Raw genomic sequence first — 24,849 nt, 5'->3', positions numbered from 1 at the left:
GCCAGCACTTTATTAAATGCTAGAGGCAGAAAAAAAGATTATGTAATGTGACCCCTGCCCTCTAGATATTCATAGTCTGGGAAATAGCTTGCTGCAGTGGAACAAGCATAGATTTTTGGAGCCAAGAAGCCCAGCTTCAAATCCCAGCTCCCTCATTTACTAGTGTATGGCTTTAGGACACATCATTTAGCTTCTATTTGCCCATTTTCTCATCTGTAAAATGGGCTAATAATTCCTACATTTCAAGGTTCTTGTGAGGACAAAATGGGGTGACATGTAAAGCACCTGGCCTGAGTTAGGTGCTCAGGAACCAGGTTTCAGGCCAGGCCTTCGAAAAGCATGCATGGGTTAGAAGATGATTGTGGTGAGGAGAACATTCAACTGGTTTCACTGCAGCAAGATAACAGATTCATTATTTCACCTTGACTCTGGACCCTCCCCAGCATGGAGACAGCCTAGTCTTAGGTAGGCTTTCCAGGTAACTTAGGAGTTCCTACCTTTTGCAAAGATGGAGTCTCCTGCCTCCAGGAGTTTGCCAATTGTTCTGGATGCCCAGTGGGGGCTGGACGCTGCAGTGGGCTTGAAGTAAGGGAGGGTAGGAGTTACAGGGAGGCGAGGTCAAACACGGCAGCTCTTCTAGTGTGGAGTGAAGGGGAGGTGACATGTGTATACCTGGGTGCTCTCAGAAAAGCCCAACACACTGTAGGCACAAAGTAACATTTTCAAATGAATGACTGCGCTAGGAAGTTCACCCTCTGTCCAGCCTCGTTTTCTTCCCTCTCCTTCCCCTTCCCGGAGACGCTGGGTCTTTTGTTCTGAGTAGCTGCAGCCAGGTAATCACACGGAGTTTGGTGCCTCTCTGCAGTGAGCTGTACGGTTGACACACGGTGGGGACAGGGACAGGGCACTGCAGCAACGCGGTCACCCCAGCCCTGCTGAGTGCAGGGGAAATGGAGTGTGAATTTTGCCTGGGGCCAGCCCTTCTCTGCCCAAGCTGACACCCTCCCCGCCCGCCCAGCTTCTGGACTGTTCTGGTTTTCTGTCCATGGGGAGCCTCAGAGAGCTGCTGAGAGGGGCCTGAGAGATGCCGCTGAGCATGGGTGCTCGATGGAAAACTACAGACTTCACACCCTGGCCCTGCGGGGAAGTTCTAGAACACGAAGGGGAAGCACAGGCAAAGGGAAATTTCCCTTTCTCCCCACAGCTTCTCCTCCCCCACACCATCTGGGGCCAAAGAAGCGTCTTCATTGTCCGGAAGGGGGCACTGGCTGTTCCGAGTGAATGGCCACAGACAGTCTTGTACCAGCACCGTGAGGACCTCTCAGGAACAGAGATGAGGACCCTGTTCTGGAGAAGCTCACTGGGCACATAGAGGGGACACAGACATTTATTCAACAAACACCAGTTCACCACCGATGGCTGCCAGGCAAGCAGACAAGTCCCAGCTCTGTGCTTAGTGCCTGGAGGTCACCAGAGCATCGTTTTTGCTGCCTGGGACACTCCAGCATCCTGGCCCCTGCTTCCAGAAGACCCACCGCGAGCATCGCCAAGTGCCCTGAAGCACCACCAACAACTTAAGCAATCTTGCAGATTGCCTGTGGCCCTGCTAGCAGCTCTGTGAAGCAGGTGCTCTCACCCACCCTTGACAGGTTGCGAAGCAGAGGCTCAGACGCTTGCCTGGCTGACAGGACCAGTAAATGACAAAGGAGGGGGTCAAACCCAGGTCTGTCTCCCTGCAAACCTGTGTCCTTTCTAGATTATGCTTCTTGAGGTGTGCTCTGGGCACTTTCTCTAGGAAAATCCCAAGGAAAAGAGTTGCGGCTGTGAAGGTCCAGAGCCTTGCCTCGAAACCACAGAGGGCAGGTACTTGGTGGAAAAGTCCAGCGGTGATTCACTCTCCTCCCATCCCCTGGTCAGTGAGGCCAGCTCCCCTCCCGAGGTCTCAGCTTCCAGCCTGGGAGTCGGTGGCGCCCATCCCACTGCCCCGTGAGAGAGGGCTGTGCCCTGCCCTGTCCATCCCGTCCCTCTCCCTCGGGAGGAGAAGGAGCCAGCTCCAGAAGGGGTGAGGTGAGAGGAGGAAGGAGAAGGGACGAGGGGCAAAGCAGCGGAGGTGAGGGGGCTCATGGGTCTCCAAGCCCAGCTCTGGGGGGGTGTCTTGGGATGGAGCCCACTGGGGGAGCTCCGGCCCAGAGGGAGGTGGGGGAGGGGGCTGGCGACAGAGGACTTGACTTCCTGAGGTTGGGTGTTGTAATCTTGGCTCACAAACTTTTGGCCTGACTCCCTCCTGCTGCTTGTGGTATTTCTCTGCCCCTCCACTTCCCAATATACCGGCTCACACTCGCTCTGCGCAGACAGACACACACACAGACACACATAGACACACACAGTCACTTTCTGTCTGGGGGTCCTAGGACCACGACTGGATGGGATTCTGAGCTGGGAGGAACAGGAGAAGGAGAGAAGGTGGGGGACAGTTTCCCTTTCAGGTCGGGTCTTGTAGCGGCTTCCCCGGGACTCTGTTGGGGTCGCAAGACGCACCGGACCCAGGAGCCCCCAGGGCGAGGTGAGCTGGTCACAGAGGGTGTGGGCGGGGTACACCGGGGAGGAGGACGGGGTGGAAGTGTGTGTCTGTGCCGTGAGTGGGGGCCAGAGGGAAGTCTGGTGTTGGGAAATCTTAGGACAAGGGTACCACCCCGGCTCCCCTGCACCCTCCACAGCATCTGAGCTGCTCAGGGACAAGCCTGGGTAGCAGGAAAGGCCGTAAATGCGGGCTGGCCCCAGGGAGTGGGTGAGAGAGGGGTGATCACCGGCTGGAGAGGGAGGGGGAGGGGGAGGCAGACATTGCCCTGCAGGTGGAAAGGAAGCCTGGCAGGAGAAGGGTTGCGACCTGATCTACTTTCCCTCCCGGCAGGCTTCCAGGAGGAGGAGGAAGCTGTGGGAATGGGGGGGGGGTTGTACCCTGGGGGCATCGGGGGTGCAGGCAGGTGGCCCACGGGGTGTGAAGGACTGGACGGGGGTCAGGTTTTGGTGCCGTGCACACAGGTATGTGTGTGCAAGGGGACGTGACGGGAGCGGCAGCAGTGTGTGTGCGCGGAAGGAGAGCTGGTATGCGGGCGTGGGCTGAAGCGGGGCTGGGGCACCCAGGGCCTGGGCCACTGCCTCCAGGGGGCACGTGGTGGGTGGCAGCATTTCCGCCTGTGTCTGCTCCTCTGCCGGATGCTGGCCAGGCCTCCGCCTACCTGCCCAGCCCCTGAAAACAGTGAATTTGGGGCTTGTCAGCCTCTTGAAGATTTCCTCCATTGGCAGCGCTAAGCCCGGTGTGGGTGTGGGTGTCTTTGCTCCTGGAGGGCATTGGCATGTGGTGCGGTCCAGTCGGCGCCCATACCCTGCCACAGCTTAGCAGAGCAGGTGGGCAGACCAGGCAGGTGATGCTATGGGCTGGAGAGGTGACAGAGCTGGGGTGAACCCTTGGGAAGGGGGAGATCTCTGGAAGTCATTGTGACTGTGGATAACACTTGTTTAAGTATTCCTGGCAAACGGGCCACAGGTAGAAGGGCACCGTGGGGTCAGGGAGGGTGGCAGGAGGGTGGGGTGCTCTCCTTTTGGCCTTTAAAAGTAACCCCCAAAAGGAGAACTCAGTACAGCTTTTATATCTAACATCCTCCTGGGAAGTTCTTCCTTGAGTCTGACTTGAATCCCGCTTGCTGCAATTTCAGCCTGTTTCCCCTTGACGTGCCATGGCCCTGGGCCAGCTTTCCTTTTCACACACTCTTGCTTTCATTCTGTCATTCCAGTTTTTCGTTTTTACCCATAAGTCATGCTCCTCTCAATAACCTTTTTAAAAAACAATTTGTCACATCAGGGTCAGCTCCTCTGTGTTCTCTTCTCCCAAATCCTGTGCCCACCCTGGGCTTTGGCGTTTGCTTCCGCAGCCTGCCCTCTCCTCTGGTTTTCCCTTCATTTATTCCTTTCCTACATGGGTCTTCCTGCCTCCAGCTGTTGGGGACAACTTGGCCCTGAAATAGCTGACTCTGGTCTGGGGTCGTCTCCTAGCCACCCCCCTGATTGGGCCCTGAGCTGGGCTACCCTATGGCTTGGCGAGCAAAGGCAGGATCTCTCCTTGTCTTTTGTATCCCCTGCCCTCCCAACACTGCAGCTGAGTGGGGATCATTCTCTCTTTCAGGAAGACTTAAAGCCCAGAGAGGAGGTGTGCTTTGCCTAAGGTCACACAGCAACGTGGAGGCTCAGCTCCCCACTTACTGTACTGGTAAGTTTGTTCAAATCATTCAGAAATAGCTTACTTAGCACCTGGGGATGTCAGGGCCTGTTCTTTAATCTCTCGAGCTTTATTTCCTCATTTATAAAATGGAGCTAATTGAAATTCCTACTTCAAAGATTTTTATGAAGATGAAACAATAATGCATGTAAGGATGTGTGTGTTTTTAGCACAGAGCTGACTCAAATGTTAACTTCTATTATTTAAAAAAAAATTTTTTTTTAAGCCTTTTACTTCAAAGATTAGGGACACAGGGGCTGGTATGCTATTTCAATCCTTCATTTTCTCTGATACCTCACAATCTTGAGGAGAACAGGTGTTGGACAAGAAAGGGAATCATGTTTTTTTTTTCGTTTTGTTTTGGGTGTTTTGGCCTTGCTGTGTGGCTGGTGGGAACTTAGTTCCCCGACCAGGGATTGAACCCTGTGCATCCTGCAGTGGAAGCGCGGAGTCTTAACTACTGGACCGCCAGGGAAGTCCCTGTTAACTTCTATTGTTATTAGCAAGGTCTGGACCAGACCTTGGGTTTCCTGTTTGATGCCTCTTCGTCCATGTTTGGATAATGATTCAGGGGCCAGTCCTCAGGGCTCCCAGCCTCACTTCTGTAGCAACGTCCACAGTTGGTGCAGGTGTCCCCTGGGGCCAAACTGCCCTATTCTTTCCAGCTGAGGCTTGATTCTCAAAGCCCCGGGGGTTTAGCCGCTCTCTCTGAATGTGGAGCTCTCTTTCCTTCCCTTCTTCCCCCGCCCTTCCCCTTATATCAGAGGCTGAGGCCTTTGATTCCACTGGGTGTCTCTCCTTGCCTTCCCTTCTGGGCTGAGCTTGCAACGGAAGCCTCTGAGTAGGTCCCAGAACCAGAATTTCACCCCGACATCCTTTCCAATTCCCGGGATAACCTGCACCCTCCAAGTCACCTTCAAAAATTTCCATAACCTCAAATGGCCCTGCCACACCTTTCTAACTGACTTGGGCTTGGGCTGTTGCCTGGCTTAAAAGGACCAACAAGTAAACACAGACTCTTCTTTTAATAAAAAGAATCCCTTGTGTTTCTCTAGAGCCTTGGAGGAGCAGAGCCCTCGGTAGCTCCTGGTCACTTTGGTTCCCCGGAGCCCCTCGGAGGCAGAGGCGGGGGCGTGGGTGCGTGTCTCCCTCTGCAGCCTGGGCACCTCTGCCTGGCAGCTCCTGGAAACAAAAACGGAGGTGGCGGAGTGTGTGTGTGTGTGGGGGGGGGGGGGTAGTAAACATGGATTCTGGCTAGAGCAGGTATCAACTTATCTCCTGGCAGCCGATAAACGGACCACGAGAGGAACAGGGTAGAGCAGAGTGTGGCCATTCTTCAGGAGGGCAGGGAGTCAGAAGGCCGTGACCTGCCATGATGAGCAGTCACCTCTGGGTCTCCCTTGAGGGGACCACTCGGATCTGGAGGTGACCACCCAAGGGAGGACCCCTCTGGTGACCCCTTCTGCCACCGGGAGCCCCACCTGCTCTCAGGACAGAGGTTCAAGAACCAGCGTTCCCTCAAAGGCTGCCCCCGTCCCCACCTGGCCTTGTGTGAGGGCCTGCCCTCTGCTGCCCTTCCAATCAGATGCCCAGAGCTAGCTGGCTCCCATGTTTACATGGAGGCCTGGCACAGAGATGAGCACACAGCTGGCCCGGGGAAGCCCATGTCCATACCTGGCCACACCTGCCCTTTGACCTCCTGTCACCCCTGGCAGCCTTTGATCCTTTCTGGCCTGGAGGCCGGGGGCTGGGCCAGTGCCACTCACTGGACACTGAGGAGCCGGGTCAGACAGGCCAGCAGGGAGGGCAGCTGGCTGTAAAGATCAAAAGAGACTTGGAATAAGAGTCCCCGAGCCTGGGTTTCAATCCCAATCAGATCCTGAATGGTCTCAGGCAAGTCACTTCATCTCTCAAAGCCCGGATTTTCCCATCTGCAAAATGGGCAAACTAAGAACAAACTGCTCCCCATTTGTTCTCAGAGCCATGAGAGCAAAGCGTAACTTTAGGTGTAAATATCATTGAGAATTTGGGAAGACAATCAATAGTTTGACACCATTCAACAATATTGCAGCAATAATGAAAGGTGAGAATGGAGAGAGCGGAGGTGGCGGGCATTGTTGGGGTTGCTCAGCTCGTTCCCCCTCGTCCCCGCAGGCTGCGCCTCTCCTGCCATCCTGCCCGCTCCCATCTGTGGCCTCTCAGCCCACCCATGGCTGCAAACGACAGAAAAATGGCAGCTCCTGAGGATGGGCCTCCCGTGGTCTCCTGGGTCCCTGAGGAGGGAGACAAGTTGGACCAGGAAGGCAAGGACCAGGTGAAGGACCGGGGCCAGTGGAGTAACAAGATGGATTTCGTGCTGTCCGTGGCCGGGGAGATCATCGGGCTCGGCAACGTCTGGAGGTTTCCCTACCTCTGCTACAGAAACGGGGGAGGTGAGTGCACTTTGAGATGGACCCGCTGGGGAGAGCGGCGCCCACCTGCGCGCCTCCTGCCTGGGTGGTGGAGGGGAGCTGGCAGGGAGCTTGACTCCAGCTCCACCACTGGCCTCTGCACCCGCCCCTGTGAAATGGGGATGATTCCTCCTGGCAAGCCCCTCCTAGCTCCAGGCAGACATCAGTCACTGAAGGATTCAGTCCCTCACTCAGCTCACACTCTGGGCCACCCTGTGGCAGGCACGGTGCTAGGTTCAAAGCCCAACACACTCTGGGTTACGTTCCAGTGAAGGGCAGCAGATTACAGACAAATACGTCCCTTGTGGTCTGTCCCGTGGTGGGGTGGTGGGGTGGGGAGCAGACCGGCCAGAGGCAGAGCAGGGAGGAGGGAGGAGGGGTGGGGATGGGATGCTGGGTCAGGGTGGGGGAGGGGTGTGAGGGGAAGCTGGGGGGTGGGGGGGGCAGGAAAGGGTCCCTCCAGGAGGTGGCCTTTGAGCTGAGACTTGAAGGAGGCGAAGGAGCAAGTCTCAAGGTTGCAGTTCAGGTGAAGAACATTCCAAAGACGGGGACAGCAAGGGGGGGAATGGCAGGTGGGAGAGGAACCAGAGGTTACGGCTCAGCCCCTGTGGGCCTTGCTGTGAGTGACATGGGAGCCACTGAGGACTATTGGTCAAAGAAATGGCATTATCTTGTCTATGACTTTTTTAAATTAAATAAATGATTTTATATTTTTTAGCACTGGTAGTAAAATGAGGACGGGCACAGTGGGGAGGGGCCAGAGTCCCCTTTTTAAATGTACAATTAAGTGGTTTCAATATGTTCACAGAATTGTGCAACCACCACCACGATTGATTCTAGAATATTTCCATCACCCCCCAAAGGGGCCCTGTATCCGTTAGAAGTCACCCCCGCCCCCAGTCCTCCTCCCACCAGCCCTTGGCAACCACTAATCTACTTCCTGCGGCTGTGGATTTACCAATTTGGAATATTTCACATCAATGGAATAATTCATTGAGATGAGTTTATTTGCGACTGGCCAGATTCATTTTTGCCTTTTGAAAATACCTTTACTCCTCTTGTGGAAATGATATATGTGAATATTTGAAACATTCCAGAAAGGTAAAAAAGAAGGAACACTCCTGTTTAAAAATAACCACTGTTTGGAAAATCCTTCTAAACACTACTTCTATTTAATTTGACAAATATTTGGTGACCTTCCACCACGATCTTGCTCATCTTGCTCTCTGTTTTATTTTTTTATTTTTTTGATGTGGACCATTTTTTTTAAAAGTCTTTATTGAATTTGTTACAATATTGCTTCTGTTTTTTTTTTTTTTTAAATGTCTTGGTTTTTTGGCCATGAGACGTGGGATCTTAGTTCCCTGATCAGGGATCAAACCCATATCCCCTGAATTGGAAGGCAAAGTCTTAACCACTGGACTGCCAGGGATGTCCCTTGCTCTCTGTTTTAAAATTTATAGTTCTTACAACAACTGCCTAAGCGGATGACTCCAAAGAAATAGAAACGGGTCGTCCCGGGCAGGCCAGGGCTGTGGGGCCAGGGCTGGGGTGAGAACTAAGGCTGTGGGGAGAGGAAGTGGTGACTTATTCTTGCCCTGGCCACAGTGTCACGGACAATGAGGCAGCTACGGCCAAAGATGGTCTAGTCGGAGCCCTTGCTCCACAGAGGAGGACGGGGGCCCAGAGACCTCAGTCACTCGCCCCGGGGGCCGCTGGGCTGGTCAGCGGCAGCAGGCCTGGGAAGACTCACCAATCCTCTGCTCTCATGTGTTACCGATCGGGAGGTAGATGGTACAAGAGTTTGGGAGGGCAATTTGGAAATGCCTGTCAAGGACCTTAAAAAATGTTCATCCCTGGGACTTCCCTGGCAGTCCAGTGGTTAGGACTCTACGCCTCCACGGCAGGGGGCCCTGGTTCGATTCCTGGTCGGGGAACTAAGCTCCCACAAGCCATGCGGCACAGCCAAAAAAAAAGAAAGTTCATCCCCCAAAGGTGGAAACAACCCAAATGTCCATCGGTGGACGAATGGATAAACAAAACGTGACGGGTCCTTACAATGCATCGTTAGCCTTGACAAGGAAGGACATTCTGATACACGCTGCAACATGGAGGAAACTTGAAGACATTATGCAAAAGGAATCAGTCACAAGAGGATAAATACTACACGATTCCCCTTACATGAGCTCCTGAGAATGATCAAATTTGTAGAGACAGAAAGTGGAAGGGTGGGTGCCCGGGGCGGGGGGCAGGGGAATGGGGAGTGAATGTTGAATGGGGACAGAGTTTCAGTTTGGGAGGATGAGAAAGTTCTAGAGACGGATGGTGGCACTGGTTGTACAACAAAGTGAATGTACTGAATGCTGCTGAGCGGTGCGGCATTTTTACTTAAAAAAGTAAAATTTATGCTACGTATATTTTACTACAAAAAAAGCAAAAAAAAAGAAAAGTCCATTTGTTTGCCCTCTGACTCAGCAATTCCTCTGTGGGAAGTTTATTCTAAGGAGCAAACTAGACAAGTGCACAAGGATGTGGGCAACAGTCCTCATCACAGCAGGAGAAGGAACAGAAAGGCCGACGGGGTTCTGACCAAACAAACTCTGCATGAGGTGGAGTCACAGTCCTTCAAGTGGTGACCAGATACGGATCTATTGATATGAGAAGAGGTCCATGATATCTGTTTTTTAAATGGTTATCAAGTCAGGCATAGTAGGTTATTTTTGCAAAAAATGGAAATATATATGTGTACGTTTATAAGACCATTGGAAGGATATACAATGCTTTTTCCTTCCCTTCCCTTTGCACTTTCTATTTTGCTACAGAGCAACATGCGTTGCTTGAGAGGCATTATGACATCGTGGTCAAGAGCCCAGACTCAGGCTCAGATCATGTGGGTTTGTGCCTCGGTTTCCTCACCTGTAAAAGGGGGATAAACACCAGTACCTACGGCCTGGGAGGTCGCTTTGTGAGGGTTTTGGTGTTAGTGAAGCATTTAGAAGAGGGCCGTTCACATGGAAGCACCAAGTGCCAAGGGTTGTTACTTTGCTGTGAAGGCTAACCTGTGTTCATCCAGGTACACGCTTCTGAGGTGATGGAGGTAGGCACCCTGGGCTGTAACGCGCTGGGTGTCTTCATGGCTGACCTCCTGCTGGGACCTGTGGATCAGCAACCCTCACGAGAATCTCCCCCCGCACAGGAGTGGCGTTGTCTGCCGGGAGCCCAGTTCACACCCAGAGCCTGAGGGAGGGGGGAAAGTCCTCTGAAAGCAATTAGAGGGAAAATCATTTTTCCAAGGTGTTTTTGTTTGTTAGTTTTTCTCTAAAACGTAACAAACTTGATAATTTAATAAGCATATCAAATTACACAGAACACATGTTTTTGGTTCCCAAAATAATAAATTGACTAGATTTGTGAAGCACACTGAGAAAATAAATAGCACATATGTTAGGATCTCCACCTACATTTTCACTCATTTCCCTTCCAAGGTCTTTCCTATGCTGGGCGGGGTGTGGGCTGGAAATTTTCCACCCATTCCTGCTCACAGAGAGGAGGAAGCTGCTGTCTTGGGTCCCTGGGGGACGTGGAGGGAGGCTGAGGGGGTAGCTGGGGCGGTAGCGGTCGGCTCAGCCCCACCACCCCCTCCTCCGCAGGAGCCTTCTTCTTCCCTTACTTCATCTTCTTCTTCACCTGTGGCATCCCGGTGTTCTTCCTGGAGGTGGCACTGGGCCAGTACACCAGCCAGGGCAGCGTCACAGCCTGGAGGAAGATCTGCCCCCTCCTGCAGGGTGAGTGTCCTTCCAGGCCCCCCCCCACCCCCGGCAGGCCCCCAGGAACCCCGTCCCCCCACAGCCCCCCACCCCTTCCTTCACCCACCCTGTGCTGAGGGTTGCAGGGCAGGCAGGACGTGTAATCAGGCTTCGTGGGGCCTGATGCTTATAAAACCTGGGCGGGAAGCAGTCTCCAGGAAGGACAATACAAAATTATAAATAGGCACAAAATTAGGTGCAAGCGAGGAACCCTGAAGCTGAGTCTTTACAGCTTCATGGAAAATGTACTCCCGAGCACACGGCCTGGTCCCCGCCGCGCCCCCAGAGGGTATGATCACAGTGAGGAGGGTGGGGATATGCTGAGGTTCACGTCAGCACTTCACACGCGTTTGTGTCCTCACCTAATCCTCCAGGAATACCTCCGTCAGCCCCATTCTGTAGATGAGAAAATGAGGCCGTGATTCACTAAGGCTCTGAACGCGGGTCTCCTTGGGTTTGTTGTGCTCTGGCCTGTGTTAGGGACTGAGGTGGTCCAGCCCCTGCCCTCCTCTGGGGATCTGTTGGCACTGATGTGGGCAGTGGGGGTGTCCTTTCCCATCCCCTCCTCAGCTGATGGGGCCCTGTGGGCATCCTGGTCCCTGAGCCGTTCCTTGCATAGTGGGGGAGGGAGGACTCTGCCTCACAGTCAGTCCCTAAGGGGTCAGGCCCAGGACAGGCCTGTCTGGGGGCCGCCAAGCCTCCGCTGGACAGGGGTGGACGTGGTGGGCCGCCCCCGGCTCCTGAGCCGACTGGGAACCTGAGCAGTGGCTGGAGGGGTGGGGGCGCGGCTCGGCGGGTACCCATCCCTTTAGGGGCATCAGATGATTCGGTGAGACCCTCAGGGGTCCCTGTGGGGTCTGTGTGGTGATTTCAGTGGTTTGAATGGGGTCCCTGTGGGGTCCCTGTGATGATTTTGTGGGGTCTGAGTGGGGCCCTCGTGGAATCTGTGTGGTGGTTATCCGGGCTCCCTAGGCACAAAGGGGTCTGTGTGGTGATTCTGTGAGGTCTTGGTGCTGAGTGGGGTCCGTGTAGGGTGAGAGTGGGGTCCCTGTGGGGTCTGTGTGGTGATTCTGTGGGGTCCCTGGGATCTGAGGGGGGTCCCTGTGGGGTCTCTGTGTGGTGATTTCGTGGGGTCCCTGTGGGGCCTGAGTGGGTCCGCGTGGGTTGTGTGTGGCCCCTGTGGAGTCTGTCCTCTGCTTGCTCCCTGGGGTCCCCTGCCCCCACAGCCCCCCGAGGCTGCCCAGGTCCCTGTTGGCCACACACATGGGTTCCCGCCGCCCCCTGGAGGCCTGGAGGCCTGGAGAGGCCGGAACCCAGGAACCTCCTGCCCTGGCCTTGTACCTCTATTCCTCCTGCCCCTCTGACTTCACAAGTGTTGCGTGACTGTCTTAGAGAAACCGGAAAAGACTAGAACAAGAAAACTTTGCAAAGCGGGCTGGAATCTGTCACCTACAGAACCACTCGCTAACCTTTGGGTGATGTGCCTTCCAGAGACTTTCTCATGAAAAAGACATTCAAATACATATCATAAAACTGGGAGAATGCCTACGGTAGTGTTCTGTTACCTGATTTTCTTCCTTACAAAAATAAGGAGTGAAGGGCTTCTCAGGCCCGGGAATGAGCTCGGTGGTTCTCCGTGGCCCCTGTCCTTCCAGCTCCCGTGACTTTGGGGCTGACGCTGGTCTCTGGGACCCTCTTGTTACTCCCCCTGTTCCCCACTCAAGGCATTGGTCTGGCGTCTGTGGTCATCGAGGCCTATTTGAACATCTACTACATCATCATCCTCGCCTGGGCCCTCTTCTACCTGTTCAGCTCCTTTACCTCCGAGCTGCCCTGGACCACCTGCACCCACTCCTGGAACACAGGTACCCGTCGCGTCGGCCCTGGGCGGGGGCTGGGTGGCTGGGGATAGGCAAACAGTGGCAGAGCTCCCGGCAGAACGGCCCCCAAGCCCAGTGGTGCAGGCGCTGGTGGCCGACCCCTCGTGGGACCCCTGACCAGCCTCCAGGACAACTGGCACCCCAGGGGGCTGTGGGTGAAAAGCAGCTGCCAGGCGCTAACACCCCCCACTGTCCGCCCACTGAGCCAGTGTTCACTGAGGGCCTAGTGAGCACCAGAGCCTCGGGATCCGAGGGTGCGCCCAGGTGACACGGCCCAGCCCACACCAGGGACAGTCGAGGTGTGGGAACAGGCAAATGGACAGAGCGGTGACAGATTTCAATGGGTGAAAGCAACAGAGCAGTGACCACAGAAGGATGGGAGGGGCTGAGGAGGGGAAAGGGCCTGCGTGGGGCCCACTCCAGGCAGGGGTGTCCCACGAGCCCGTCCCCGCATCACTGGGGAGTGAGGTGCACACATGGGGGGACTGGCCTGAGGTCTGGATGGGTCAGAGGTGGCTGGTGGGGTGGCCACAGGAGCAGCCAGACTCACCAGCAGGAGATCTGTGCGAGACACTCGGGGTGGGGAGTCGGGGTGGGGAGCTGGTCCCACGAGCCACCCGAGCAGGAACTCCTGACGCTGGAAAGTGGGGGCTCCAGAGGAGGCTCTGGGGACTGGGAATGATGGGGCCTGCCAGGCTGTGAGGCCGGGGTTGGGAGACAGGGTGTCTCTGCCTGCCTGGCCCGCCACTGACACCCCCCTTGTCCCGCAGAACGCTGCACGGACTTCCTGAACCGCTCGGCAGCCAGCGCAGCCGCCCCGTCCACGAACTTCACCTCCCCCGTCGTGGAATTCTGGGAGTAGGTGCCCGGCCTGGAGACCGCTTCCCGGGGCCCAGGCAGAGGGAATTTGGGTGTCTGGGGCCCAGGATTTGGGGTGCAGGCATACGCCTCTCTGCGCATGCTTTCCAGCACTCACCCCTCCCCCACATCCCAGAGAGATGAGGGACCCTCCACACCTACCGTCCACACCCTTGCACTCACCCCGCATCCACCCATGTCCACCGAGACGCACACACGCATGCACGTGACCCGCATCGCACACGTGCCTTCTTGCCCTTGCCCACCTGCACCCACATGCCCTCCTGCACGTACACAGCCACCCCCGACGGCCAGCGAGAACTGGGGAGAGTCTGCGCCAGCTCCGTGTGCCCCGACGTCCTGGTGGAAGCTTGAAATGGGCCAACGTGGGAGTATTTACACCACAGGAACTGGAAATTTCTATACCCACCCACCCTCACGCCTGCACCCTCCACATGAGCACTTACACCCCCATGTCCACACATGTCCACCTTCGAGCTCACACGTCTACCCACCCTCACGCGTCCCTTGGCCCATACATACTCACTGACACTCTCCCAGGGGTGCCCTCCTGCACCCGCGCGGCCCCACGCCCTCCGTGCCTGGCGCACATGCGTTCCCCTCGCCCGGGTCACTCTTCAGATGCCGACGCACATCCAGCCCCTCCGTCTGCTCCCCGAGCACCTGCTCATCCACCTGCCCCCGGTCTCTGCTCCCCACAGGCTGGCACATACTGCCCTCACTCTCTGTCTGTCTCTGTGAGCAACAGAGAAAGCTGGATGAGTTAGAAAGACAGATACCTATGGGATTACGTGATTTGGTCTCCTAACGGCCAGGGGCTTACAGACCACAGGTGGGAACATGCTGGCCACGGGGCAGGGGAGGGGTGGGGGTGGGGAGGCCTGGACTCAGAGACCCGGGGGGTCAGCTCTGAGGATCAGGACACCTGATGGCGGAGGCCAGTGTCCCCTCAGCCCCACCTGGTTGTGTACCTCCCCGTCCGCAGGAGACGTGTTCTGGGCATCAGCTCTGGCATCCACGACATAGGGGCCCTGCGCTGGGAGCTGGCCCTCTGCCTCCTGCTCGCCTGGGTCGTCTGCTACTTCTGCATCTGGAAAGGGGTCAAGTCCACGGGCAAGGTGAGGCGTTCTGGATCTGGGGATGTTCTCTGTGGCCCCCAGCGTCCACGGGGACACACACGGCGTCCCTCCGGAGACCTGAAAGAGAAAGCAGGGAAAGGGAGAGGCCTGCTGAGAGCAGGGGGCGTCGCAGGAAGGCAGAGTTTAGCTCCACACAAGGAAAGGCTTTCTTTTTCAGTATGACTTTCAAAGGCCTGTTTACATAAGTGACATGCAGAGCAAAATAAGAAACGTGAAAGTCCCAGGGTCAGAGCTGAGCCCCCCGCGGGGTGGCAGGGGCTTCTGCTCACCCCTGCCAGCGTTTGGCTGATCACCGTCCAGCCTCCTTCATGCGTCTCTGTGTGTGTCTGTGTCTGCTGTGTGTGAATTTCGTACAATCAGGATCACACACTCGTACAGCGTGCATGTCTTATTCAACAACACCCCAAGAGCATGTCTAGGAGGAACTTGCAGACAGAACAGTCTTTGAGGTGGTGACTTTCCAACCTTTGAAGGAGCTCAAGTGGAGGATGGACAAGAGGCTTGTGTATGTGCAGAGTTCACACTGGAGCATTATTTCCAGCCCAGGGAGGTTGACATGGATGCTCCGTGCTTGTTATAGAGCTGGGAACACACAGGGTCCTGCCTTCTCTGCTTGGCCCCTCCCACAGCATCCTCCCTCTTCCAGCGATTGGCGTAGTAATGATACCGTTAAAATGGTAATAGTAGTAATAACAACATAGACAGTGCCACCCCCTCAGGGAAGGGGCAGAGTGGAGCCCCCAGTACATCTCCCATCCCCCAGAGCTCAGGCCACTGCTGCTTCCCCAACCTTAAGGCTGGAAAAGTTCAGTCTAAATTTCCCCACTGATCACTGTACAAATTTGTTCACCTTCCCCCTGGTGTCGGGGAAACCCACCCTCTCCAGGGGGGAAGGGGTGAACAGCCAGGATAAGGGATTAAGAGAGACCAGAATCTGGATTCAAAAACAGTTCTTGAAATGTTACAGCTGGAAACTTGTACCCCTCCCCGTCCTTCCTTCTGCCCCTTTGCTCCGCGGATGTGCATCTCGCCCCCTGCTGGAAGAGCCCCAGAGCACCCCTGCCCCCGCTGCCCCCCGCAATGTGTAAAGGAAGGGGTGGCAAGTTTCCTGTGCTCACCCCTCCTTGGAGGTGGCTCGTGCTTGCTGCCTGGGGAAGGGTGACCTTGGCCTTCTCCTCTCCAGGTTGTCTACTTCACAGCCACATTCCCCTACCTGATGCTGGTCATTCTACTGATTCGAGGTGTCACCCTGCCCGGAGCCTACGAGGGCATCATCTACTACCTGAAACCGGATTTGCTTCGCCTCAAGGACCCCCAGGTAGGAACTGCACTGCGGGCCGTTTCCCCAGGTGTCTCCCTCTCCAAACCAGATCCGGACTTTTGAAAACCTTTGATTGCTTTTCTCTTGGTTTAGAGGCAATATATGCTCACTGGAGAAAAAAATAGATAATATAGAAGAAAATTATGAAAAAGGAACTAAAAATCTCTTGTAACCGCACCATTCAGCTATAACCTCTGTTAGCATTTTAGTATATTTCTTTCTAACATTTTTTTCTAGCTGGTGTGTGTGTGTGTGTGTGTGTGTTTTCACATAGTTGAGATAATTATATGTAGAGATAAATATATTTTCACTTAAATTATAGTGTAAGCATCTTCCATGTTATTAAATCTATTTGTAAATGTCATTTTACCACTTGCATAACGTTTCCTCCGTCCGCCATCCAGCTGCTTACGCGTCCAGCTAGGATGTACTGCGGTCCTGTAAGTCCAGGTACCGCTGTAGAGCTGCTGCGGGGCAGCGAGTGGACAGACCTGGCCACGTGCCCTCTGGGCATCCACACCTGGGGCAGGTGTTGGCCTTGACTCAGCTCTTCCCCACTCTTGCATGTTTAGGTCATGTGTTTTTTTCTTTTTTCTTTTTTCTTTTTTATTTATTTATTTTTTTTTGGGCACACGGGCTTAGTTGCTCCGCGGCATGTGGGATCTTCCTGGAGCTGGGATCGAACCCGTGACCTCTGCATTGGCAGGCGGATTCTTAACCACTGCGCCACCTAGGAAGCCCTTTTCTTTTTTATGATTGTATAGACAGCAGCAATGAACAGCTTGTGTTTAAATCTTTGATTACATCCCCGGTTATTTCCTGACAGTAGTTAGACATGGGATTACTAAGCCAGAAAGTACTAAGTCAGCACCTTTTAAGGCTCTTGATATGTGCTGTGGACTTTGCCTGCCCGTGTAGGTGGGTACCTTGCCTTCTGCAGGCCCATGAGAGATTTGAGTATGATTTATTATAACCTTCGATAGGTCAAAGTAGTATCATGCTGCCCTTTTAATTTTACGTTTTTTTACTAGTGTGAAGTTGGACATTTTCCCATGGATTTTTTGGCCGTTTGTAAATATTTCCTTCTCTGGACTTGTCTGAGCACATTCTTCACCCCTCCCCTCCCACTCCCCCCAGTGGAGTCTTGGTATTTTTTCTTTATATTTGAAGGCCGTGGCCTCTGCCCACAGTGGCTGCCCAGGGGGCACGTGCAGGTTGAGGGCGGCCAGGGCCTCAGCTCCTACTGAGGTGGTGCCTACTGAGTGCCCAGGAGGAGGAGGATGCATTAGTGAGTGTGGGATGCAGGTGCCTCTGAGGGGGATGGAGGGGCCACTGGTTGTGGGGCGCCGGTGGTCACCTGTGCCCAGCCCCTGCGGGATCTCCCCACCTTCCCACCACTTCCTCGGGTCTCCTGTAGGTGTGGATGGACGCGGGCACCCAGATCTTATTCTCCTTCGCCATCTGCCAGGGGTGTCTGACAGCCCTGGGCAGCTACAACAAGTACCACAACAACTGCTACAGGTGAGTGGGGGCAGGGTCCTGGGAGGAGGACCCCACGGGGGTGGGAGGGGGGCCTTCCTCCTTTGTGATCAGAGGCCCTGAGCTGTGCAAAACTGACCCTGTGGGTCCCCTTTCCAGATTGCATTTCTTTCCCTCTCCCTCTCCTCTCCTCACCTTCTGGTACCTGGTCTTGGTCTTCTCCCCCCACTTCCTTTTCTCTCTGCTCTTTACCGCTCACCATCTCTGGATCTCCCCACACGATGAGTTTCCTTCTCCCTTTTCCTTCTCGTTTTCTGCAGGGACTGCATCGCCCTCTGCTTCCTGAACAGCGCCACCAGCTTCATGGCCGGGTTTGTGGTCTTCTCCATCCTGGGCTTCATGTCCCAAGAGCAGGGGGTGCCCATCTCTGAGGTGGCAGAGTCAGGTGGGGGCTGCTCTGCTGCCTGGGGCCTGGTGGGGGGAGGTGGGGCAGGGGACAGAAGGGCAGGGGTCCCAGAAGCTGGGTACTAGGAACCTTTCAGCATCAGGGGGCAGTGCTTGGCACAGAGCGGGACCCCAAAACCAGGGCAGGGAGGAGGGAGAGGGGAACAGGATGGGAGCAGGGACGGACAAGCGGAAAGCGTGCTCCCCAGGGTGGTGGATGGAGTCAGCCTGCCCTCAGGGGCCAGCGCGCAAGCGCAGACGCACCCGCGCACAGACGCACCCGTGCAAGCGCACACGCGGGCGCGGGCTCACCTGACGGCGTGTGTGCCCGGCAGGCCCCGGTCTGGCCTTCATCGCCTTCCCCAAGGCTGTGACCATGATGCCCCTGTCGCAGCTGTGGTCCTGCCTCTTCTTCATCATGCTCATCTTCCTTGGACTGGACAGCCAGGTTTGCCCCGCCCCCGTCTCCCCAGCCCCGCCCCACCCGCCTCACCCCCACCCCTGCCCCGCCCAGGCCTGACCCTTCCCCAGACGTGGACGTGCCCTCCCCAACCTCCTGCAGCTCCTTCCGGCCGGCCGGCCCTGCCCAGCGGCGCCCTCCAGCCTCCCGGCTGGGACCCTCTGTTGGAGACGTGGCCGAGGCGGTCCTGTGTCCCCTGCACTCTGTGGGTCAGCGTGGGGCGGGGTGCGGGGGGGCAGTGGCCCCTCTCAGCAGCCCCCTCTGGCCCACAGTTTGTCTGTGTGGAGTGCCTGGTGACGGCCTTCGTGGACATGTTCCCCAGGCAGCTCCGGAAGAGCGGGCGGCGGGAGCTCCTCATCCTGGCCATCGCGGTCACGGGCTACCTGATCGGGCTCTGCCTGGTCACCGAGGTGAGCGGCAGCCCGCAGGCTGGGGACCCCTAACGCTCTCAGAGCCATGTTCTCTGCCCGGCCCCTCACTGCGACGTTGGAGGGGCCGCACGGGGGGCGCCTTCCAGTGTTGGTTACCTCTCCTTTGGTTTCAGGTGACAGAAACCAAATGCAAGCTGGTTTGAGCAGGAAGGTGAATTTTGGGGGTTAGGAAACTAAGTCTAGAGATATTTCAGCTTCAGGCATGGTTGGATCCAGCAGCTCCAATGACATCATCAGGGATGCTCCCCTCTGTCTCCTGGCTCCCCTTTCCCCTGGCGACGTCATTCTTGGGTGTCCCTCCTGGGATGTTACAGATGGCTGGGGCAGCTTCAGGCTTCCCTTCTGCCACCAACCAACCCCGGGGGGACAGGGCCGTTTCCCTGAGAATTGGCCGTGGCTTTTCTTCAGGCCTGGATCAGGGAGGGGTGCACATTCAGAGTGAGATGGCCGCAACTCGGCAACTTCCAGAAGTTGGGATGCTAGGAAGACTGTACAGTGTGCGTGCACCACGGTCCGCGGAGTCCTTGCAGATGTCGGAGATGTTGTCAGACGAGGCCCAGGAGGCAGGGACAGGCGGGGTGAACTCTTTTTAGCTGCAAGGGATGACTTCCCTGGGCTGGGCAAGGTGGCACCCCACACGGGCATTTGTCCTCTTGTGTGGGGTGGGGCCTGTCCCCTGCCCCCTGGGCCTCAGCTCCGCCCCCTGCCCCTGCAGGGCGGGATGTACCTCTTCCAGCTGTTTGATTATTATGCCTCCAGTGGCATGTGCCTGCTCTTCCTGTCCGTGTTTGAAGTGATCTGTGTCGGCTGGGTGTATGGTAAGTGGGTGGGTGGGGGAGCCTTGGGCCCCCTCTGGATCAGCCCCAGGTGAGGATGGGTGTGCTGGCCCTCTGGTCTTTGTGGGTCTTTGTGCTGCTGTCCTGGTGCTTTTTACTTGAAAAATTTATCCATCGCTGGGAACCCAGATGTTTCTTCTTACGGCAGTGGAGCGGGGCTAATGACAACTGAGTTGCTTGAACAGGGAGAATAATTATAAATAACCGTGCACAGCTTTCTTGATGCAAAAGCTGTTGGAGGCCCTTCACCAGTGGGAATCCTAGTCAGAAGGGACCTTCAGGCCCACTTAGTCTGATCCTTCACAGATTCCCACATGCCCTTTCAGAGTGAACACCCAGGTTTTGCTTGAATACTTTCACGAACAGGAAGCTCATCCCTGTGTTTTGAGACAGGTTTTTCCGTTGTGGCTGTTATGCATTTTTTTCTGATGCTTTGGTGAATTCTGGCTTCCACTGACTCCCACCAATAGCCCTGGCCCCCTCAGCACTGAGGAAGCCAGCCGGTGGTGCTGACCGCGTGATATCCAGGCCGTTAACGTGCCTGATGATGGCAGGGGGGTGGGGAAACTTTATGCACCGAGCACTGCACCGCTGAGTGCCAAGGGCTGTCTCATAATCTGCACCACAGCCCTGTACAGGGGAAACCAAGGCTCAGAGAGGTTGGGTCCCTTGCCTAAGCTCACACAGCAGGTAAGTGGAGGAGCTGTCATGCCGCAGGTCTGTTTGGCTCCACTGCACCAGTTAAGGGAACAAATCGTCAGTGTCACCCGGCTCAGGGCAGAGAGGGTGTGTGGGTGCCTTGTAGCCAGGCCTCAGGACGAGCTGCAAGTAGGAAGGGTTTTATTTTGCTACCCTAGGCCTCCCCGTGTGTCTCCTACCTTCTCACTCTGATTTCGCCACTGCTTTTTGAAACTTGTTCTCAGAGAGGATCTGACAAACTCCATCACAGTGAGGTGTATCTGCTTTTCACCTGGGGGGAAGTTAAGAAGCCAAAGGGACGACTTTCTAGCAGTGGCATTTCACTGTGTTCTTTTGGTGGTGGTGGTGGTAGGGAAGTCAGTGGCTCTTTACTTCTTAGGAGATGGAGCAAACGTAGAAACCCTAGGACATTAAACAAACCACATACAAGAGTCAGTGTTTCTACGGCCACAACTCAGCCCACTCCGTGCTTCGCTGGGAGCACTGAGGGGCCCCCCTGGAGCCTGGGGTGCAGGCACTGCCCCTGTCCAGTGCCCCGCATGGCTCAGTGCTGGGCTCAGCAGCGGCTCCCTTGCTGTTTTTCTGTTTTCCCTTGAAACCAAGTTCATCTCTGTGATGCAATAAGCCTCTGTGTAGCCGTTGAGCCCACTTTGGCTCACATCCTCCTTTGTTAGGATGTGGGGTTTTCATCCCTAGACAGGAGACCAGAGAGGCACTGGGAGGTTAGGGGGCTCTCTGTGGGTGGTCCACTTTCCCCCACACGGTGAGGGGAGGAGGACAGTGCAAGCTAGTCCTTCCCAAAACCCACCTGCTGTCCCCCTTCTGTCCTCACATTCTCCCCTTACCCACCTGGGCAGGGGCTGACCGTTTCTATGACAACATTGAGGACATGATTGGCTACCGGCCGTGGCCCCTGGTGAAGATCTCCTGGCTCTTCCTGACCCCTGGCCTTTGCTTGGTATGTGCCCACCAGCGCCTCCCCCCGCTTCCCCCCCACCCCCGCCACCTCCCCACATCCCCTCCTACCTCCAGCTGCTTCCGGGAGGTGAGGGGCAGGGTGCTGAGTTCCAGGGCTTCTTCCTGCCTGCCCAGTTACCTTGGGGGGCTGGTCCATGCCCTCTTATGTGCTGGTTCCCCCATCCCTCTTTTCTCCGTCTCTTTGCTGTACCAGCACTGCCATCTGGTCTAGTTCCTGCTCCATCCCTTCCTCTGGGCACCTCCCTCCATCTGCCTGGTTTCCCAACTGTTGGTCTCCCTCTGCCTATGTGGTTGGGGCTCCTCCATCTCCCCTCCCTGCCTTCTGAGTCCATGGTCTGTGATGACTTCTGCTCTCCCATCTCTGGATGCCCCAGTGCATTGATATTTAATTCTGCTCCATCTCTGAGGAGAGGGTTTACCAGGCTCCCTCCACATCTGCGTCTGCCCCTCCTGCTGTCTTTCTAGGCCACTTTCCTCTTCTCCTTGAGCAAGTACACGCCTCTCAAATACAACAACGTTTACGTGTACCCGGCCTGGGGATACTTCGTTGGCTGGTTCCTGGCTCTCTCCTCCATGGGCTGCGTCCCACTCTTCGTCATTGTCACCCTCCTGAAGACCCAGGGTTCCTTCAAGAAGGTAGGGGCTGGGGAAGTGATGCAGCAAAGGAGGGCACAGGAGGGTGGTTGGTACTGGACTCCAGGCAAGACTGAGTCAGCTCTGAGTGCCAGGCTGCCCTTCAGTCTAACAGAACCTTAAGGAGAAGGGTCTTTGAAGAAGGGCTTCATTTTCAGAAATATTCAAGACTCCTAGACTTTCAGAATCTGACCTCCAGCAGATTATCTGGGCAGATTGACCAAGGGCAGCTGTCAAAGGCTTAAGGGAGAAACTATGTCACAGACAAGAACACAGGGGTCATAGAGCACAGATTCCTGATCCTGAAAACTGGTGACCAGCAGCCACGGCTCAACCATGGTTCAGCCACACAGTCTCCTGGCTTCTCTCCTCCTCTTAACCCTGCCTGTGAACCACACGCACAAGGCTCCCTGCTTAGGGTTCGGGGCATGCCTTCCTGGGAGGCATAGAGCCAGTGGCCCACAAAGTTATTCCATTTGTGGAAATCTATCTCGCCCACAAGTCACAGAAAATCCTCAACCTGCAATAAGCAAATAGGCTTAGTTTTTTTCTTACATATCAAGAAGACCAGAGATGGGGGCTGCTGGCATTTGGTTCAACTGCTTAAAGAGGCCATTAGGGACCAGATGCTTCCTCTATTCCTGCACTTCCATCCTGGTCACGTTGTCTTTTCATCATCATGTTTATCACCTCATGGTCACAAGAAGGTTGTCATGATTCCAGTCATCACGTCTGCATTCAAGGCAAGAAGGAGATGGCACCAATAACAATAGTAATTGTAGTACTACTACTAGGAAGAACAATAATACACACTTATTGAGAGTATGATAATAGTAGCAATAAGAATAGTAATAGTAAGAACAAAAGAGACACTTACTTTACCCCGTGCCAGGCACTGTTCTCCGAGGTGTGTGCTGTCACCTTACAGACAAGGCACAGACTGGTTCAGTGGGTTGCCCATGACAGCACAGGCATGGGTAACAGAGCCAGGACTGAAGCCAGGTGGTTCGCATGCTCAATTACATGTCACTGCCTCTTCTCTCTTCTCGAAATTGGTGCCCATTCATTCACTCATACTGTACTGAGCTGCATGCTGGGCCCTGGGGACACAGACATGAGGGCACGTCTTTGCCTCTCTCCCCAACAGCACCGCTGACTCTCTCTTTTTACCACAGCGCCTGCGGCAGCTCGTAACCCCTGACCCCAGCCTGCCACAGCCCAAGCAACACCTGTGTCTGGACGGTGTCAGCGGTCAGGACTGCGGGCCCTCCCCAGCGAAGGAGGGTCTCATGGCTGGGGAGAAGGAGACGCACTTGTAGGATGTGGCTGGAAGCCAGGTGGCTGCTGAGCCCGGAACCTGGGTCAGGGCTCCCTGTGCCCCCAGCAGACAGTCTTCACCTCTGCCCCGTCCCACAACCCTGCCGAGAAGCTCTGTGATGTCCGTGGACAGCCCCTCCCGGTGGGCTAGAGACGGTGCCACCCGAGCACACTGTGCCTGTTGGAAGGTCTCATCTTATCTGTGGAGGAGGTGGTCTTTCTGGAGCCCAGCGTCTGGGTGTAACAACTGCAGGGTGCGACAGCAAGACCATGCCCTCTAGGGAGGCTGCCTCCGTGCACTTACGATCTCTGCGCTTGGGGAGGGCAGCGCCCATAGGCATACGTGCCGTGTCGCACGTGACGACTCAACACCCCACGCTGGATCCTGATGTTCCGCTGGAGGGGGTCCCTCACCTGGCTTAGCATCCTGGAGCCCACGGGAAGGAACCAGAGAAACGGCCACCGTTGTTTTGTTTTCCCAGAGGTGTCCCCAGCTCCAGCCCTAGTTCCACACCTGCCTTGCAATGTTGTCCTTAACGTGTGGAGCATTGGGGTGGCAGGGGCTCGGCGTGGCCCTGAACTCAGCAAATGTGCGTGTCCACCAGCCTGCACCCAGGACGGACATTACTAGTGGATCGCGGGTTCTTCCAAAGACAGTGCTCCCGGCAGCTCCGTTTGCCGTCTTGCTTTTGTCCCCATGCTGACTTCACAGGTGAGGAAACTGAGGACCCAAGAGACAAAGTGACTTTTCGCGTCCACGCAGCTCCTCAGGGCAGAGACACGACTGAGGCCGGGCCTCCTGTTCTCAGGCCAGTGCCCCTCCCACTGCCCCCTCCTGCCTTGCTAACAAGCGCCCATGGATTGTCTGCTACACGTGCCAGGCTTCTTTCTGTTTGTCGTGGTTCTTGGGATAAGAGGGAGCGAGTCCCCTCTGTGGGGGGTGAGCAGCGCCCCCAGATTGGAGAGGAACCTTGGCAATGCCTCTGTCAGCCCACACCCCTCTGACCAGATTTCCTCCCTAGACTTTTGTCTTCTTGTCACTTTCCACCTCCCCTCCCCCAGGGGATGCCTTGGCATCTGTGAGAGCCTACTCCACCCCGTCTCCTGCAGAGAGAGGCACGGGGGTACTCCTCTCCCCAGGTCTATGCCAAACTACACCAAACCCCCTCCCTGGCTGGGGAAGGCTTCCTGGAGGAGGAAGCCAGGGCTTGGAGAAGCTCTGTGGTCTTGTGTTCCAAAGGGAAGGGAGGAGGGGGCGTGGGGGTGGGGTAGGCCACTTCTGGACAGTTCCCTGGGGAGGGCCCAGAGGCTGGAAGGAGGGACACCACCTGTAGTGCTGCGGAGGTAGACGTCACTGCCTCGTGGCTGGAGTAAAAGTCTATGGTCCAGCCAGGGTAAGCTCCATCCCGACAGCCCCACGCATCCTCAGAGCGCCCACCATCCTTCACCCAGATCTGCGAGGGCTTCTCAGCTTGTGAGAACAGGGATGCGTGCACCCTGGACACGAGCAGATGTCCAGATACCTGGGTTCTGGGCGTTACCTTCTCCCTCCCTCTGGACTGCGTGCACATCGGTGCTCACTTTTATTGGCTAGTTAGTGGGTGAAGAAGGCTGTCCAGGAGAAGGGGATGGAGGGGAGCTCTGCTCTAGCCAGATCCCCCTCATTTACGGGGCTGGGGACCTGAGTGGGGCGGGCATAGTGCTCTTTGCTGCTGCCTGCTGGCCAAAAGGAGCAGTGCGCCCACCCCAGCCCAGCCTCCCACCTCCTGAGCCCCCTCACCCCTGCCCTTGCTGGACAGATGGACAGACTGAGTGTGTCCC

General features: G+C 55.8%; 1 protein-coding gene across 1 annotated transcript; it reads left to right on the top strand.

The window, feature by feature from the left end:
• Positions 1-6,365: 6,365 nt before the first annotated feature.
• Positions 6,366-23,030, top strand: SLC6A12 (solute carrier family 6 member 12). Its single transcript, XM_057702130.1, has 14 exons — positions 6,366-6,708; positions 10,377-10,511; positions 12,257-12,397; positions 13,183-13,270; positions 14,277-14,409; positions 15,614-15,748; positions 17,169-17,272; positions 17,551-17,675; positions 18,010-18,122; positions 18,407-18,544; positions 19,281-19,383; positions 20,958-21,058; positions 21,544-21,714; positions 22,887-23,030. The coding sequence occupies exons 1-14, from the start codon at positions 6,366-6,368 to the stop codon at positions 23,028-23,030; spliced, it is 1,974 nt and encodes a 657-aa protein (XP_057558113.1).
• The last annotated feature ends 1,819 nt before the right edge of the window (positions 23,031-24,849 follow it).

The sequence above is a fragment of the Hippopotamus amphibius genome, chromosome 12 (genome assembly GCF_030028045.1).
Source record: "Hippopotamus amphibius kiboko isolate mHipAmp2 chromosome 12, mHipAmp2.hap2, whole genome shotgun sequence".
In the NCBI taxonomy this organism is placed as follows: domain Eukaryota; kingdom Metazoa; phylum Chordata; class Mammalia; order Artiodactyla; family Hippopotamidae; genus Hippopotamus; species Hippopotamus amphibius.
This window is presented reverse-complemented; position numbering and strand designations above follow the sequence as displayed.

Coding starts and splice junctions, on each gene's coding strand:
- SLC6A12 (XM_057702130.1), top strand. CDS start 6,366: ATGGAGAGAGCGGAGGTGGCGGGCATTGTTGGGGTTGCTCAGCTCGTT. Junction 15,749..17,168: donor TTCGCCTCAAGGACCCCCAG/GTAGGAACTGCA, acceptor GGTCTCCTGTAG/GTGTGGATGGACGCGGGCAC. Junction 21,059..21,543: donor TGACCCCTGGCCTTTGCTTG/GTATGTGCCCAC, acceptor CTGTCTTTCTAG/GCCACTTTCCTCTTCTCCTT.